This window comes from Microcaecilia unicolor, chromosome 2 (assembly GCF_901765095.1).
Source record: "Microcaecilia unicolor chromosome 2, aMicUni1.1, whole genome shotgun sequence".
Lineage (NCBI taxonomy): Eukaryota > Metazoa > Chordata > Amphibia > Gymnophiona > Siphonopidae > Microcaecilia > Microcaecilia unicolor.
The window spans coordinates 351,417,181-351,433,127 of record NC_044032.1 but is presented as its reverse complement, the minus strand read 5'-3'; the positions used below and the strand labels follow the sequence as shown (position 1 = coordinate 351,433,127).

At 41.9% G+C, this 15,947-nt stretch overlaps 1 protein-coding gene across 3 annotated transcripts in view; it reads right to left on the bottom strand.

The window, feature by feature from the left end:
- Positions 1-15,947, bottom strand: part of PIGG (phosphatidylinositol glycan anchor biosynthesis class G) — a 207,083-nt gene that overhangs the window by 136,496 nt on the left and 54,640 nt on the right. For all 3 annotated transcript variants that reach the window (XM_030194469.1, XM_030194470.1, XM_030194471.1), the window contains exon 6: positions 8,425-8,637. In XM_030194469.1, the coding sequence (XP_030050329.1) occupies positions 8,425-8,637 (213 nt within the window). The remainder of the gene's footprint in view (positions 1-8,424; positions 8,638-15,947) is intronic.

Sequence of the window (15,947 nt, the reverse complement as noted above, 5' to 3'; positions counted from 1 at the left end):
TCAATTTTTTATTAACAAACTGAATCCATCTATCCATGTCCTCATGCATAAGAAGTACTCACATATACATACACCCTCTCATATACACTTCACTTGTTCTCTCATTCATGTATCTAATTTGATAGCTAAATGCTTGCTCTTATTCAAATATTGTCACACCAGTGAGGAGAAGTGAGCCCAATACAATGGGTTGCACTGCTGACTGAAGGACGTAGAGGGAGAAGTCTTCTCGGTGATTGCCAATACACAAGCTCACCGGAACCGTTTGGGTGCTTACATATCCCTCGACGCACCCATAAACTGAAAAAAGTGGAATAGTCTTAGGTAATTCTTGTGTAGGAATGTTAAGCTGTTGAACTAGAGACTCGGCAATAAAATTCCCACCAGCCCCAGAGTCCAGACAAAACTTCAGTCAGCTCCTTTCTGTGACCTTGATCAAACACTACTGGTACTAGAAATTGGGTCCGCCGAAAGTCAGACGGTTGGCTGGTTATAGTGCCTGCCATCAGACCCTGATCCAAGGACCCAGGTTTAAGTGGACACTTGACCGCGTAGTGACCAATCTCACCGCAATACAGGCAAAGGTTAAGGGTCCAACGCCTTTGTTTCTCTTGCATTGTAAGTGAAGTATGGCCAAGTTGCATGGGTTCAACAGGTGGTTGGGGAGAAGCCTCCTGAGGACTAGGCATCTGTGGCACATACCGGTGACTAGGTGACTTGATAACTATCGCGGCTACGCTCCTGAAATCGAATATCAATCATAGTGCACAGTCCAATCAAGTCATCTAACCTGGTAGGAAGTTCCCGTCCGGCCAACTCATCTTTAATTTGGGGTGCCAGTCCTTGCCAGAAAGTCACGACCATACTCTCGTTATTCCAGGCCAATTCAGAGGCCAGAGTGCGGAACTTAATAGCATAGTCACCCAGGGTCTTTGTTCCCTGCTTTAAAGCCAATAGCGCAGAAGTAGCAGAGGTAACTTTCCCGGGCTCTTCAAAAACTCGTCTAAACTGAGTCAGGAACCCTTGGAGATCCTGGAGCACGGGATAGTCCTTCTCCCAGAGAGGGGATGCCCAGGCTAGCGCTTGCCCGGACAGTAAAGACATAATGTAAGCTATCTGGGTTCTCTCAGTAGGAAAATCTCGAGCTTGACGCTCAAAAATTATAGCACACTGGTTGAGAAAACCCCTACAGTCTTTAGGATTCCCATCATATCTTGGGGGTGACTTCAGACGGATACCTGGCCTTACCAGAGCTGTCGCCGGTCCTGAGTCTGAATCTGGAGGAGCCACCACTGGAGATGTCCTAGGTCCTGGGAGGTTAAGCTGCACATATTGATTTAGCAGCTGTACCTGTGCATTCACTTCATTATAGAGCTTATAAAGGTGTGCTATCACTCCGGTGGGTGATTCTTCCGAGCTCATGGCCTTGGCAATCTGTCACACTAGTGAGGAGAAGTGAGCCCTTGGGCCACTGCCGAGGAGTGGCAGTGGCAAGAGAATCACCCAAAACAAGAGACAAGGCAGAACACAGACAGTCAGATACAACCAGGACTGGAGCAGCCGGACTAAAGCTGTAGCAGAAGGAGAGCAAGCTGGAACAGGCAGGGCAGGGCACAGTAGAAGCTTCCAGGAAATCAAACAGTCTTAGGCTGGCGGCAAGCAGTAGAATAAACCAGGGAACAAGCCGAGTCTTGGGCAGGCAGAAGGCAGTAGACATAAACCAGGAAACACGCCGAGTCTTGGACAGGCAGCAAGCAGGAGAAATAAACCCCTGGAAAACAAAAAGGGCAGGTCCACCACAGGATAAGGAGAACCGGTAGCACTGCAACAACTCTCACCGACGAGAAGCTCATCAGATGACCTCTGTTGCCAAGGCAAAGTAGAAAGTTTCCATGTGGTTCATAAAGGCAACCCTCAAGGGAGTTCACCAGATAAGGGTGCTGCTAAGTTCCGAAAATCCCAAGACAGTCTGGAAGGCTGGAAGATCCGGACTGGACTGACATGACTTCGGGAACATGGGAAACAGCAACCAGACAGTCCATTGCAGCCACCAGGTCTGACCACCAGGGGGCGAAATGAATGAGCGCATGAAACATGGCCACAATCATAACAAATACTGAATACAAATGCTGCCTATAATTGCATGGTTTAACCATGACAAGTATCATATATATATATATATATATATACACATACACACACGAACACACATATTCTTCATATCTACTATAATAAAACGCACCCTCAACGTTCTGAGGACACTGACGTCACTGCAGGCTCTCAGACACCGGTTTGTAAGTTCATGGTGGTGAAGCCAGAACACTCACCATGTCTCCATGCCCTGCCCTCGTGTCACACGTGATGACGTCGAGGGCGGAACATGTACACAACCACGCACATGAACGAACGGGGAGGAGTAGGGAAACACGCTACTCCTCCCCTTCCAACGAATCGCAGCCGCCGAGGACGTGCCCATCACCCCGCCCCTTTCGCGCCATCGCCCCGCCCTTTTAACACTACCACCCCGCCCCCGGTCGCCCCCTCTTCACCCCCATCACCTTCCCTACCCCCTGTCACCACCCTCCCCTTACGCTACTATCCCTGGTGGTCTAGAGGTACCTCTTCGCTCGGGGCAGGAAAGAAAGAGCCCCCGCTTTCCTGCCTGGAGCGCTGCTGCTAGCTGCCCTGCTGCATCCTCTGTGAGTTGGGCTCTCGGCGTTTCAAAATGGCAGCCGAGAGTTGAAGCAGCCTCGCGAGACTTCAACTCTCGGCGGCCATTTTGAAACGCCGAGAGCCGGACTCGCACAGAATTCACTCAAGGCGGTGTACAGTAAGAATAGATAAAGCATGAGCAATAGGCAATTACAGCAGTAAAAATATTCAAGCAACAATACAAAGTATGGCATGGTATACTGCTTACAATGTCAACACAATACGTAATATATCATTATAATTGATAGTGAAAGGTAAAGCAAAGATGGAACATACAGATAGGTAAGAGAATCAGAAGAGTTAAAAAATAGGCGACTGATTTAGACAAAATTACAATGAGGTCAGAGAGATGGTTAAATATTATCTCAGCTAGGGTAGGAGTGGATAAACATGTCCTGCTGCACTATATGCAGCCCGAGTCACTCCTTGTGTGTGTGAGTGAGACTAACACTTTAGTTAATTCGTCCATTAAAGGCCTGGTTGAACAGCCAAGCTTTCACCTGCTTCCTGAAATAGAGATAGAAAACAGAGAATAAGGTTAAATGGTCAGTATTCTCAATGGAGAAGGGTAGATAGAGGGGTTCCCCAAGGGTCTGTGCTAGGACCTCTGCTTTTTAACATATTTATAAATGACCTAGAGGTAATTAAATTTGCTGACAACACAAAGTTATTCAAAGATGTTAAATTGTGAGAGGATTGTGAAAAATTACAAGAGGACCTTACGAGACTGGGAGACTGGGCGTCTAAATGGCAGATGACGTTTAATGTGAGCAAGTGCAAAGTGATGCATATGGGAAAGAGGAACCTGAACTAAAGCTACGTAATGCAAGGCTCCACATTAGGAGTCACCGACCAAGAAAGGGATCTCGGTTTCGTTGTTGATGATACGTTGAAATCCTCTACTCAGTGTGCTGCGGCGGCCAAGAAAGCAAATAGAATGTTAGGTATTATTAGGAAAGAAATGGAAAACAAAAGTGAGGATATTATAATGCCTTTGTATTGGTCCATGGTGTGACCGCACCTCGAATATTGTGTTCAATTCTGGTCGCCGCATCTCAAAAAAAAATGTAGCGGAATTAGAAAAGATACAGAGAAGGGTGACGAAAATGATAAAGGGGATGGGATGACTTCCCTATGAGGAAAGGCTGAAGCTTCTAGGTCTCTTCAACTTGGAGAAGAGGGGGCTGAGGGGAGATATGATAGAGGTCTACAAAATAATGAGTGGAGTGGAACGGGTAGATGTGAAACATTTGTTTACTAATTCCAAAAATATTAGGACTAGGGGGCATGCGATGAAGCTACAAAGTAGTAAATTTTAAACAAATCGGAGAAAATGTTTCTTTACTCAACGTGTAATTAAACTCTGGAATTTGTTGCCAGAGAATGTGGTAAAGGTGGTTAGCTTAGCGGAGTTTAAAAAGGGTCTGGACAGTTTCCTAAAGGAAAAGTCCACAGACCATTATTAAATTGACTTGGGGAAAATCTACTGCTTATTCCTTTTGTATCTCATCTTTTCACGGTGTGGGGGAGGCTGAAAAGGAAGGTAAGAGGGACAGGGAATAGATCTACATATGCATGGCTCACACAGGAACCCGGGTTTTAACTCCCAACCCTTATTCACTTGTTCAGAACCCTTATTTTATCATCCTCACTTTAATATTCCCTTATCTCATGTTTGTCATGTTTGTCTGTCCTAATTAGATTGTAAGCTCTGTTGAGCAGGGACTGTCTCTCCATGTTCAAGTGTACAGCGCTGTGTACGTCTAGTAGCGCTTTAGAAATGATAAGTAGTAGTATTTCTGGGATAAGCAGCATAAAATGTATTGAGCTATTTGGGGATCTTGCCAGGTATTTGTGACCTGGATTGGCCACTGTTGAAAACAGGATTCTGGGCTTGATGGACCTTTGGTCTGTCCCAGTGTGGCAATACTTATGTACTTATGAGATAGTCTTGTGTTAAGCGGAGCCTTTCAGGCAGCGCATTCCAGAGTGTGGGGGCTACTCCGGAGAAGGCTAGCTTGCGGGTATCACATCGTGTAATGTATTTTGGAGAGAGTGTGGTTAGTGTTAGTCCTTGAGAGGACCTTAGTGTCCTTGGCAGTGTGTGGAGGGTCATCCTATTCTTCAGGTACTCAGGGCCATTTCCTTTCAGGGCTTTGAAGATCAGACATAGAGTTTTAAATTTAGCCCTGTATTGTACTGGTAGCCAATGATGTTTTTGCAAAAATGGTGTGATGTGGTCACGTCGCTTGCAGCCTTCTATGAGTCTTGCTGCTATAAACTAGATACATGAATGAGAGAACGAGTGAACCGTATATGAGAGTGTGTATGTATATGAGGATATGGATAGATGGATTCGGCTTGTTAATAAAAAATTTAATACATATTGATTTGTGTGTCACCTATTTGGATTGGGAGCGCTAAAGTCTGCTCATATTTTTCTCCTTTTCACAAATTAATTTTTTCATATATTAATTTCAATTCTTATGAAACTTTCTACCCATGAGCTCTTAGTTAGTTCTAGAACCCTGGTTTATGCTATTGATGGGTGGGGAATGGGCATGGAAGCATTAACCATCTAGTGCATTCATATTAGCATGCACTAAGGGCCAAGTGGCACCTTTAAAAGTCGGTGCCAAAAAACCATGCACTAAACGCGATTCTATAAACTACACCTAAAGCTAGGCGTAGTTTATAGAATATGCGCACATGCCGTTCTTGCAACTAAAATATAGGCACACCCATTTAAGCCACCTAAAACCAGGCCTAAATACCTGCACCTAAGTTAGGCGCAGATTGGGTGTATTCTATAATAGTGACCATACTTCTTTAAAATGCACACAACCCACCCATCCCATATCCATGCCCCATTTCGACTGCACACATGAGAATTTACGCACACCATATGTCTAGAAGATTGTGGGTATAAATTCTAATTAAAGCCAATTGGTGCTAATTGGTTAAGTAACAATTATCAGCGCTGATTGGCTTGCTAATCAAGTTGTGCGTGCCAAATTAGCGTGCACAACTGAAGGCTCCATATATAGAATTTGGGGGTAACTGGCTAATGTGAAGTTAACATGGGAGCACTTATCGTCTCCTAAATAGGAAGCTGTAAGTTGTCCTGTGCTAACTTTTTACCGGTAACGCGAATTAATGTGAACATCAATGCATGACCTGAAAAAAAAAATAATTCAAAAATGCCTTTAATTGTGTCACATTGAATCTGTGCTCAGTACGTAGGAAAGTCCCACGTTAAAATGTGCTAAGCCCCGATTATAACACTTTAATAAAAGAGCCCCTTAATTCAGAAACAAAAAATGAAGTCATAATGAATTCTGTTAGAGCAAACAATTAGTAATACAACAATCCAAATCTCATCTCTTTATGGGAAAACGTAAAAAAAAAACTACAGAAGTTAAAACTTATGAACCTATAGCACAAAAAAATCAGCCACTCTCAACATTTTGGATCTGAGACTTTACTCATCTTTTCCCAGGGACAGTCACAAATACTCTCACACAAATTTACACATGTTTTGAGGAAGGCACAATGCTGTGCGTGTACTCTATACATATACTGTATGCATATATATTTTTATAAAAGCAGATCAGTGGTAGATATTAAAACTTTTATTCATGTAAAATAGCAATCTCCTTGCATTGCCCAACACCGGCCGTGTTTCACCCAAAAAGGGCTGCCTCAGGGGCTATCCTGTGGTTTTTACTGGAAAACACCTATAAGGAATGTCAGCAAAACTGCTGACATTATCTTCGTTGGGAAAAACCTGCACAAACACAATTGTAGAGGTGTGGTCCTTACACCTGACAAAATGGTGTATACAGACTCCTCTCGCTATTCCGACTGAGAAAACTAACACGGAGAACACAGTGTGTAGCACCACATTATTCACAGGAAGGGACTGGGGACCGTGAAATAAGCAAAAGAAAAAAAAGAGATGACAACTTGAGTCATAACCCACCAATCAGCACGACTAAAGAACATGTGGGACAGCATGCCCCTACAAGATATATGAAAGCTTTAGTGATTTCATAATCTGTTAAAAACCACAACATATTGTAGAGATCTTTGACTGATACACAAAAAATTCTCCAAGTTATAATACAACGGAGAGGCTTGCGAAAAACAAGTGGTAGGGAGGTAGGGATGCATAGTGCAATGATGGTGGGCGGAGGTGCTATTTAATGAGTCACTCATTAGCTCAATGATATGCACCCAGAACTGAGCAGTATCATATATATATGTGTGGTAGAAGATGCAATATAACAAAAATGTTGTGATGTTGTAAAGCTGACTTCTGTTATGGCTCTGGAAGGAGGGAGAGGGCTTGACCAGGGCAAAACAGAAGCCTGAGCCTCATGGTATGAAAGGGATTAGAGCAAACAGGAGTTGAGGCAGGCTGATTGGGCCAAACAGGACAGAGGGGAAGGGAGCGTGCTGGGTTCGTTAAGGAGGAAATATGCTCTGGTGAATGTTCACTGGGTAGCAGATAGTATAATTTAAAAAAATATGGGTTGATACTAAAGGTAATTATCTGGGTAGACCCAGGCAATGATAGTCAGCGGCCTTATCTAGATAATGCTGTTGAATATTCTATCTGGCCACCTCGGCATTATCTAAGTAGAGATGGGATGGAAAGGAGACAGAACCAAAGTACAGCCATAAGTTATCCTGATAAAGCTGATACTCTGCACCAATACCCAAGTAATTATCTAGGCAAATTAGGTCAGTTCAACTTCTGTTGTTCAGTACCAGGGGTTATATACTACCTCAATGATGTTTAATTAGATGAACTGCCTTTACCCAGAAAATCCTCTCCAGCTCATCCCAACCCCTCATTCTCACAGAGGGGCTGAAACAGAGTAAGCCTTTAAGAACAGAAGTCAAATTTAGGAAGATAATATTCACTAAAACTTGTTGTCTGCGGAGGCTCTAAATGCCCCAGTCTCAGCTGTATTCTTGTTCTGGTTTTTTTTCCCCCAGGATTGCTCTTGGGGGAAGGAGAACTTCTCATAGTTTTTTAGTTTAATTATCAAAATCTCAGGGAGATGCCAATGGGCCCGTGTCCACTTTGATGTAAACCCTACTATAAACAGAATATTAATTGTTGCTAAGAACTTAAGACTATTTACTTATCCACAACTCTTGTTACTCCAAGAAAAAGGTTATCACCTTCAACTTGTTTGTTGGCTTGTATTTCTACATACCCAGATGAACTAAAATAGCAACAGTTGTGTTGAGATTCCAGAATATTTGTCTGAGTTAGCTAGACACATCTTTCTGCTTTAAATTCTCCTCCCCATGCAAAAGAAAAAAAAATTAATCTGGTTAAAAGGCACTGGCACTGGAGGTCTTCCAGAATCACAAAGAGTTCAGCCAGGTAGCACCAATATTCAGCTCTGTTAAGCCACTGAAATAGCAGGCCTAAAGCTGAGCAGATAAAGTTATCCAGATCACTTTGACCAGTTATATTTAGCAGCAGACTTGGCTCAAGTAGTGCCATTGAACATTTGGTTAACAAGATCTGGATAACTTTAGCCCTTGCCACCCTGCTAACTACTGGCCTCTGTCACTTTACCACATACTTAACCAAATTTTAATCAACCTAAGTTTCATGATGCAAGTCCATGCTAATTACTTCTTCTCAACTGCAAGGTAAATCACAGGTCACAGCAGCAGTTAAATGCTTACCTTTCTCATAGGCAGGCATATTTTCCTTCAGTAGTCTGCTCAGTTGGAATCCATTCAAATGCAAGAATCTTAGCTGTTCTCTCATAGTTCTCCCCTCAACCACAGGAAGTATGAGCTTCCCCAAACTATTTCTTGAAATTGGCAGCCCAAGACTTACTGCCAAGGTGGGAGCTAAATCTGTCTGCTGTACAAGCTCCAGAGGTTTGTCATAGCCTAAAACAAAACAAAAAAAATGAATTGAAGAGAACTGATTACTTGCTCTACTACACTAACTAGAATGGGCAGAGCCACGTCCAAGGTAACAGAGATGGCTGTCATGCTGTAAACATACAAAATTAAAAAATATACCATAAATTGCAAAAACCCATACAGCTCAAACACAGCTAGACCCCTTTTTTGTTCTGGGCTCCTATCCTTTTCTAGCTGCACCTCACCTCCCAATCTCACAGTAGTCAGGCTGAGGAGGAGAAAGGGGGCTAAGATGTAAGCAGCCTATTCCCTGGCTACTTGTCTCTTTGTTTCTATAAATCTTCACTTGAAGTCAGGGCTTCTAAAGCAAATGCAGCACTTTGGATGCACTGGTGGATTAAGAGTGGTTTGTGCAGTATGCAAGCTATAGCCTCCTAGCTTACACCACCCTATACAATCACATCCACAGAAACAAAGAACATGGCAATAAAACAATACAGCTTACCCAGTCTGCCCATCCAAACCAACTGCCCAATCTCTACAATCATTTCCATTCCCATAGAGACCCCCTGTTCTTATTCTTGCTTTTTCAGATTCAGATAATGTCCTTAGAACTATCACCTTCACTGGGAGGCTCTTCCATGCACCTACAATGCTTCCTGTAAAGAGATATTTCCTTAGGTTTCTCCTGATTCTATCCACTTTCATCCTCATCTTATGACTCCGTGTTTGGAGGTACTTAAAATGTATGTCACAATACCTTCCTATCATGCTGCTCCAACAGAGTATATGTGTTTAGATCTTATGTCTATCCCCAGATGTTTTATGACTAAAACCACAGCATTCCAAATTAGATTCATTAACCACATGAAGAGGTATCATCACCTCCTTCTGCCTGCTGGCCATTCCTCTCCCTATCCACTCGAGCATGCTTCTGACTTTTGTTATTCTCTTACTTAGATCCAGAGGTCATGCTATGACACTCCGATGAGGCAGACTCAGAAACAGTATCAGGAAATACAGGCTCACAGAAAAGTTACTGGATGCTTAGAATGGATATTCAGAAGGCATTTGGCAAAATCCCTCCCAACAGACATGTCAAAAAAATTAAAACACCGTAGAACAGACAGAAAACACAGAGAAGACTCAATGATCATTTCTCTCAGTTCAGAAAATAGACCTCAGGGACCTGTTCTGTGTTCAGTGCTTTTTAACAAATTTATAAATGAGCTGAAAAATGGAGCTATGAAGTGATCAAAGTTACTCAAAGTTTTTAAATGACAGGCCAATACAGAGAAACTGCTGGAGGGTATGGTGAGATGGGGGATCTAAATGGAAGATAAAAATTTAATGTGAACAAGAACAAAGGGATACACCTAGGAAAATACGATCCAAACCATACACAATGCTAGGCTGCATATTATCATTGCACAAAAAAAAAAGGATCTTGGAGCTATTTTAGCAGCAGTCTAAACAGCAATACAATGTTAGAACTACGGATTTCATGATGTCTCTGTATAGACCCATGGTGCAACTGTACCTTGAGCACTGCATGCAGTTCTGGTTGCCCCATCTCAAAAAAGGATGTAGCAGAACTAAGAAAGGTTCACAGAAGAGCAACCAAAACGGTATGGGGAAATAGAACAGCTCTCCTACGAGGGAAAGCTAGGGATCTTCAGATGTCTGTACCAGTTTTTCTATGCTCGATGTAAAACCATTTCATCTGTAATCTGCTGTCCTGGGCTGCAACTATCAATCGCATATCCTTAGGTTTCAGTTCACCTCTCTTTCACCATTCACGAGTTCAGTTTTAATCAACCAATGAATGGCTCCTGGAGTAGCACTTTGGGACAATTCTATAATTTGGTGCCTCCAGTTAGGTGCGTCAATTCTGTAATGGCACTTATGTGACAAAATGGGGTTATACAATACTAGCATAAACCCAACTTGACACGCTTTATTACTTATTTCCCTACCTTGCACCACACACTGACGTTTCTGAGTCTGAACAGAGGAATGGGAAACATGTCATTGACTCCTATATAGGTATACACTTGACACAGTAAATGGTGGCAGACAAAGACCTACACGATCCACTCAGTCTGCCCAACAAAGGCGAAGCTGCACCCGTCACTCTGTGCAGGTTACAGTTATTTATGCTTAAACACTGGTTGGCAATTTGCCATCATGCCAACCACATATAGGTAGTTAAATACAATGCAGTCTTGGGACAATATTTTATAACCAAAAGTATTGCTAAAAGAGTATAACTTGTTAATCTCAACATTAAGATGTCTTCGCCTCCCCCTTGAGATGCACAACACCCTCACTCATAGCACATGATAATAAAGTGATATACAATATACACACTTGATCTGCCTCTGTCTTTTGCCATTTGCAGGACTCAGACTGTAAAAGTCCGTCCGGCACTGGCCTTTAGTTCCTTAATCCACACCTGTCTTTGGTCACTTGCGGAAAAGGACCATAGAAATGCACTGACACTGGCCTTAGTTCCCCAATCCACACCTTTCTTTTTTTCTTTTTCCGTTTAGTTCAAATATCCTTACTAGATTTATGCACAATAAAATCAGAAAATGAAACAGAACCAGAAAAACAGAAGCCATCGGCACTGAAACATAAACATAGAAATATAAATTATCTAGATGCAACATAGCAATCCAGCTGAGCCCAATAATTCTTACAAAGATGATATTTATCCATAAGAACTCCCTCATACTTAAGATACAGGTAAAATGCATTCCACCAACAATGTATATTGAGAACTGAAGTATCTTTTCAATGCATAACACCAAGTTTAACTGCAACCAGTAGTAACATACCAAATAAGTGATAACAAAATAGCCTAGCCTAACAATTTCCATATTATAATTCTATAAGTAAGTAGCTTTTTGATGCCAAAGGTATGCGAGATTTACTTCCAGACATTAACCCAAAATTCCTTCAAAGAGCCACGTTCATATAGAACATGTGACAATGTCCGTATTTGGGTCTTACATGTCCAACAATGATTTCCAGCCTCCAGGTTGTATGGCCTGCTCGACAGCAGTCCAATAGCTCTTACAGAGCATGAAATAAGTGGATTGAGTAAGACATGCAGCTTTTGAGAGTTTAAACACCGACAACCACATCTTCTCCCAACTAACTCCTTCCTCAGAAGAATCAAGCTCTTCCTCCTATAAGAGCCCAAAAAGAGAGGCTTTTCTGGTACAATGCAAATATTTATATAGGATAGAGGCAGCATATAGGAGGCCTGTAACGTCTTGCAGATCAACGAGATCCAGTCTACTATGTATTAGGGCATGCTACAGTTGAACCCAGCAATAATATTGTGTAGACGGGAGCTTATATCTATCTTACAATCTTTGGAAGGGAATAAAGCCTTCAGCGGTCCATATCTAAGAGATGGACCACATACTGAATTATTACCAGCAGCATCAACTAATCACCTTCTTGTCTATTCTAAAGGTCTTCCTCTACGTTACACCAGAGTGACGTAGACGAAGACACTCTATCTTGAAGAAGTTAGCCGAAAGCTGGAAAGCAACAAAAATAGTGCTCAATTCCAGCAGTAAGGTGGGGAGTATGGATCCTATTGCATAGGAAAGGGGGAAACGGGCAATAGCTCGTTCCACAATGCAGTGCCATAAGGGTTGTGGCATTGTCCCCAGGACCTGGTGCCATTGTCCACCCTGTCTAAGCAGAAAGGCCATATGATAGCGTCTTATGTCTGGGAAGTTGACTGCCCCTTGATCCCTAGTCAATTTAAGAGTCTTTAATGCAAAGCATGCAGGCTTACCTTCCACAAAAAAGCAACTAAAAATCAATCTACAGATATATAAAAAGCATCAGAACGCAGAAGGGGGAGCATCTGCAAAGTGTAAAGAATCCTGGGTGCTAGTACCATACATATTATCGCCAACCTTCTCCACTAAGAGAGGGAAAAAGGAGAGCTGAATAAGATCTTGTAATTTCATTTTCAGTTTTGCCTCATTGCTAGAAATGGTATCTAAATTTGGTGAGAACCAAATGCCTAAATATTTAACTCCATGAGGTGATTTACAGAATGGTTGTAGATACATTACCAGTTAGTTAAGTATATTTATTAAGTGGCATTACCTCTAATTTTTGCAGTTAATCACATAGCCCGAATGCACGCTGAATGATTGGATCACCTGCATCAGAGCTGGGACAGAATCTTTCTCCAAAAATAACAGCAGGTCATCTGCATAATGCTACATACTTACAGTCTATGCCTAGTTAGATTTGTCTTAATTGTCAGCAGAAGGGACTCCAGGGCAAGATTAATAGGGGACAACCCTGTCTTATGCCACGATGGAGCTGAAAACTACTAGACAAACAGCCATTAACAAATATCCCGTCCTGGGAGGCTGGTATATAAAATTTGTATGCATTTCGTGAACTGGGGCCTAGTCCAAACTAGTTTAGTACTGAAAAAAGATAGTGCCACTCAACACTATCGAAGGCCTTCTCGGCATCCAAAGATAATGCCACGTTGGGTGTTTGATGACAGGTTGCTCACTGGATAATGTCACAAAATAGTCTAGTATCACTTGAGGAAAATCTACCAGGAAGAAATCCAATTTATTCCACTCAAATAAGTGTCTCAATCAATTTATTTATTTATTTCACAAGATTTGTATTCCTCACTATCTTCATAATTCTAGGCGGAGAACAAACTTACATACATAACATAAACATCAGACAAACCGTATTAAAACAATAAAACTGTCAAACATATTTAAAACACATTAAAATCCATTCATAACACATGTGAACTGAGCTGCTCGTACCCGAAAATGTACCACTGTCATTAGTATTACTGTGCAACAACAAAAGTAATTAGACCAATCAGTAAGCTTGCTGAATCGAGGGAAGAAGTAACCTCAGGTTTATTTTCCTGAAAATAATTATATACCACTGATTGTACATGAAAGATGAAAGCCTCATCCTGAAGCAAACTGGGTGTTGAATCTCCAATGACACCAAGGCCAAGAGGCATTCTTGAGTATAGATAACAGCCCTGTAATCGGAGATCGTGATCAGTTGAATTGCTGAATGAAGATAAGAAGCTTTTGGAGACAAGGAAGTATTCCAATCTGGAATGCGTCTTGTGTGGTTAAGAGTAAAAAGTAAAATCTTTGCCTGTGGGGTAAAGCAGACCCAGAGATCTTCTACCCCAAGGCTGCAATCAAAGATCTTAATGCAGTGCATCAGGGACAGTCCTAAACGTACCCTCTTGACTTACGAACATAAAGAGAATCCAGCACCAAATTAAAATCCCTGATTAGGATAACAGGGCAATCAACATCACCAAGAAGCAGTGCAGTGAAAGCATGAAAAAAGGGTGCACTGTGGGAGCATACAAGTTTGTTGGACAATTTCTCAGAGGATTTGGCTATTAGATGAGTATCTTGTAAAAACACGAGATCAGCTTGCTGATTTTTCAGATACATTAGCAATTTTTTTTCTTTTTAATAGGATTATTGAGGACTTTTATGTTTAGAGTAAGAATCTTACACTGTGGTGTCTGATTCATGTGGCAGGTAGTATCGATGCATACATAAAATCATGGGCATAATCCATTGCTATATTGCAGTAATCAAAATACTCCCAGCAAAGCAGAAAATATACCCACTGTATCTCAAAGCCAGTTGAAGAACACAGCAACAAGCTGCAAACTGTAGAGACAAATTATTCCCAAAGAGGTCATCCAAGTTTCTCTCAAATCAAGTCAGGTGTACAGGGCTAAAGCAAGGTCAATCACAGCAGAACTATACATCTATACCTCTCTTTTGCAGGACACAGATCACAGAAGTCTGTCCAGCACTGGCCTTAGTTTCTAGATACTCTTGTCTAACATAATACCCCAACAGCCATGTTTTGTTTCAGTCTTCCTATTTAGGCAACCCTTGTGCTTATTCCACTCATTTTTGAATTCCTTCACTGTTTTTGACTCCACCACAATCACTAGAAAGGCGTTCCAGGCATCCATCACCTTCTCTGTGAAAAAGTATTTCCTGACATTACACTAAGAGGCATATTTTCAAAGCACTTTGGAAGGCTAAGTTCCATAGGTTTCTATGGAACTTTGGGAGGCTAAGTGCTTTGAAAATGAGCCTCTAAGTCTACCGCCCTGCAACCTCTATTCATGTCCTCCAGTTCTACCGACTCCAAATCTCTGGAAGAAGTTTGTTTGTATATTAATATCTTTCAAGTACCTAAATGTCTGTATCATATCTCCACTCTCTCTCTCTCTCTCCTTTACTTCAGTGCATACATAGTCAGGTCCTCCAGTCTCTTCTCATACATCTTATGGCAAAAACCTTGTACTTGTCACCTTCCTCTGGACCACCTCAAATCTTCTTATATCCATGGACAGATAAAGCCTCCAAATCTGAACACAATGCTCCAAGTGGGGCCTCACCAACAACCCATACAGAGGCATCAACACTTCTTTTTTGTGCTATTTATGTGGTTAGTGCAGCAGACTTTGATCCTGGGGAACTGGGTTCAATTCCCACTGCAGCTCCTTGTGACTGTGGGCAAGTCACTTAACCCTCCATTGCCCCAGGTACTAAATAAGTACATGTATATATGTAAACTGCTTTGAATGTAGTTGCAAAATACCACAGAAAGGCGGTATATCAAGCCCAAGTTCCCTTTCCCTCTATGCATCCAACATTCTTCTGGCAATAGCCACTGCCTTGTCACATTGTTTTGCTGCCTTGAAAGCCTCCTGCACTATCACCCTAAGGTCTCTCTCCTGATCCATGCACACCAGTCTCTCACTCCCAGCACCTACCACTGTTCTGGATTTTTACACCCCAATTGCATCACTTTGCACTTCTTCATTTTAACTTTTAGCTGCCAAACATTAGACCATTCTTCTAATTTTTGTAGATTCCTTCTCATGTTGTCCATTCCCTCTGGGGTGTCCACTCTGCTCCAAATCTCAATGTCATCAGCAAAAAGGCAAACTTTTACTTTTAACCCTTCAGTTCACAAATATCTTGAATAGAATCATCCTCATTACCAATCCCTGGAGCACTCCACTACCTACCTCTCTATCCTCTGAATAAATTCTATTTATCACCATTCTCCTCAATCTGTCAACCAGTTTCCGATCCAGTACACAACTTTGGGTCCTAACTTAAGCCCACTGAGTTTATTCATGAGCCTCTTATGAGGAACTGTATCAAACACCTTACTAAAATTCAAGTAGACCAAATCTAGTGTGTGTCCATATCTAGTCAAAGAAATCAATTAGATTCATTTGATATGATTTTCCTTTG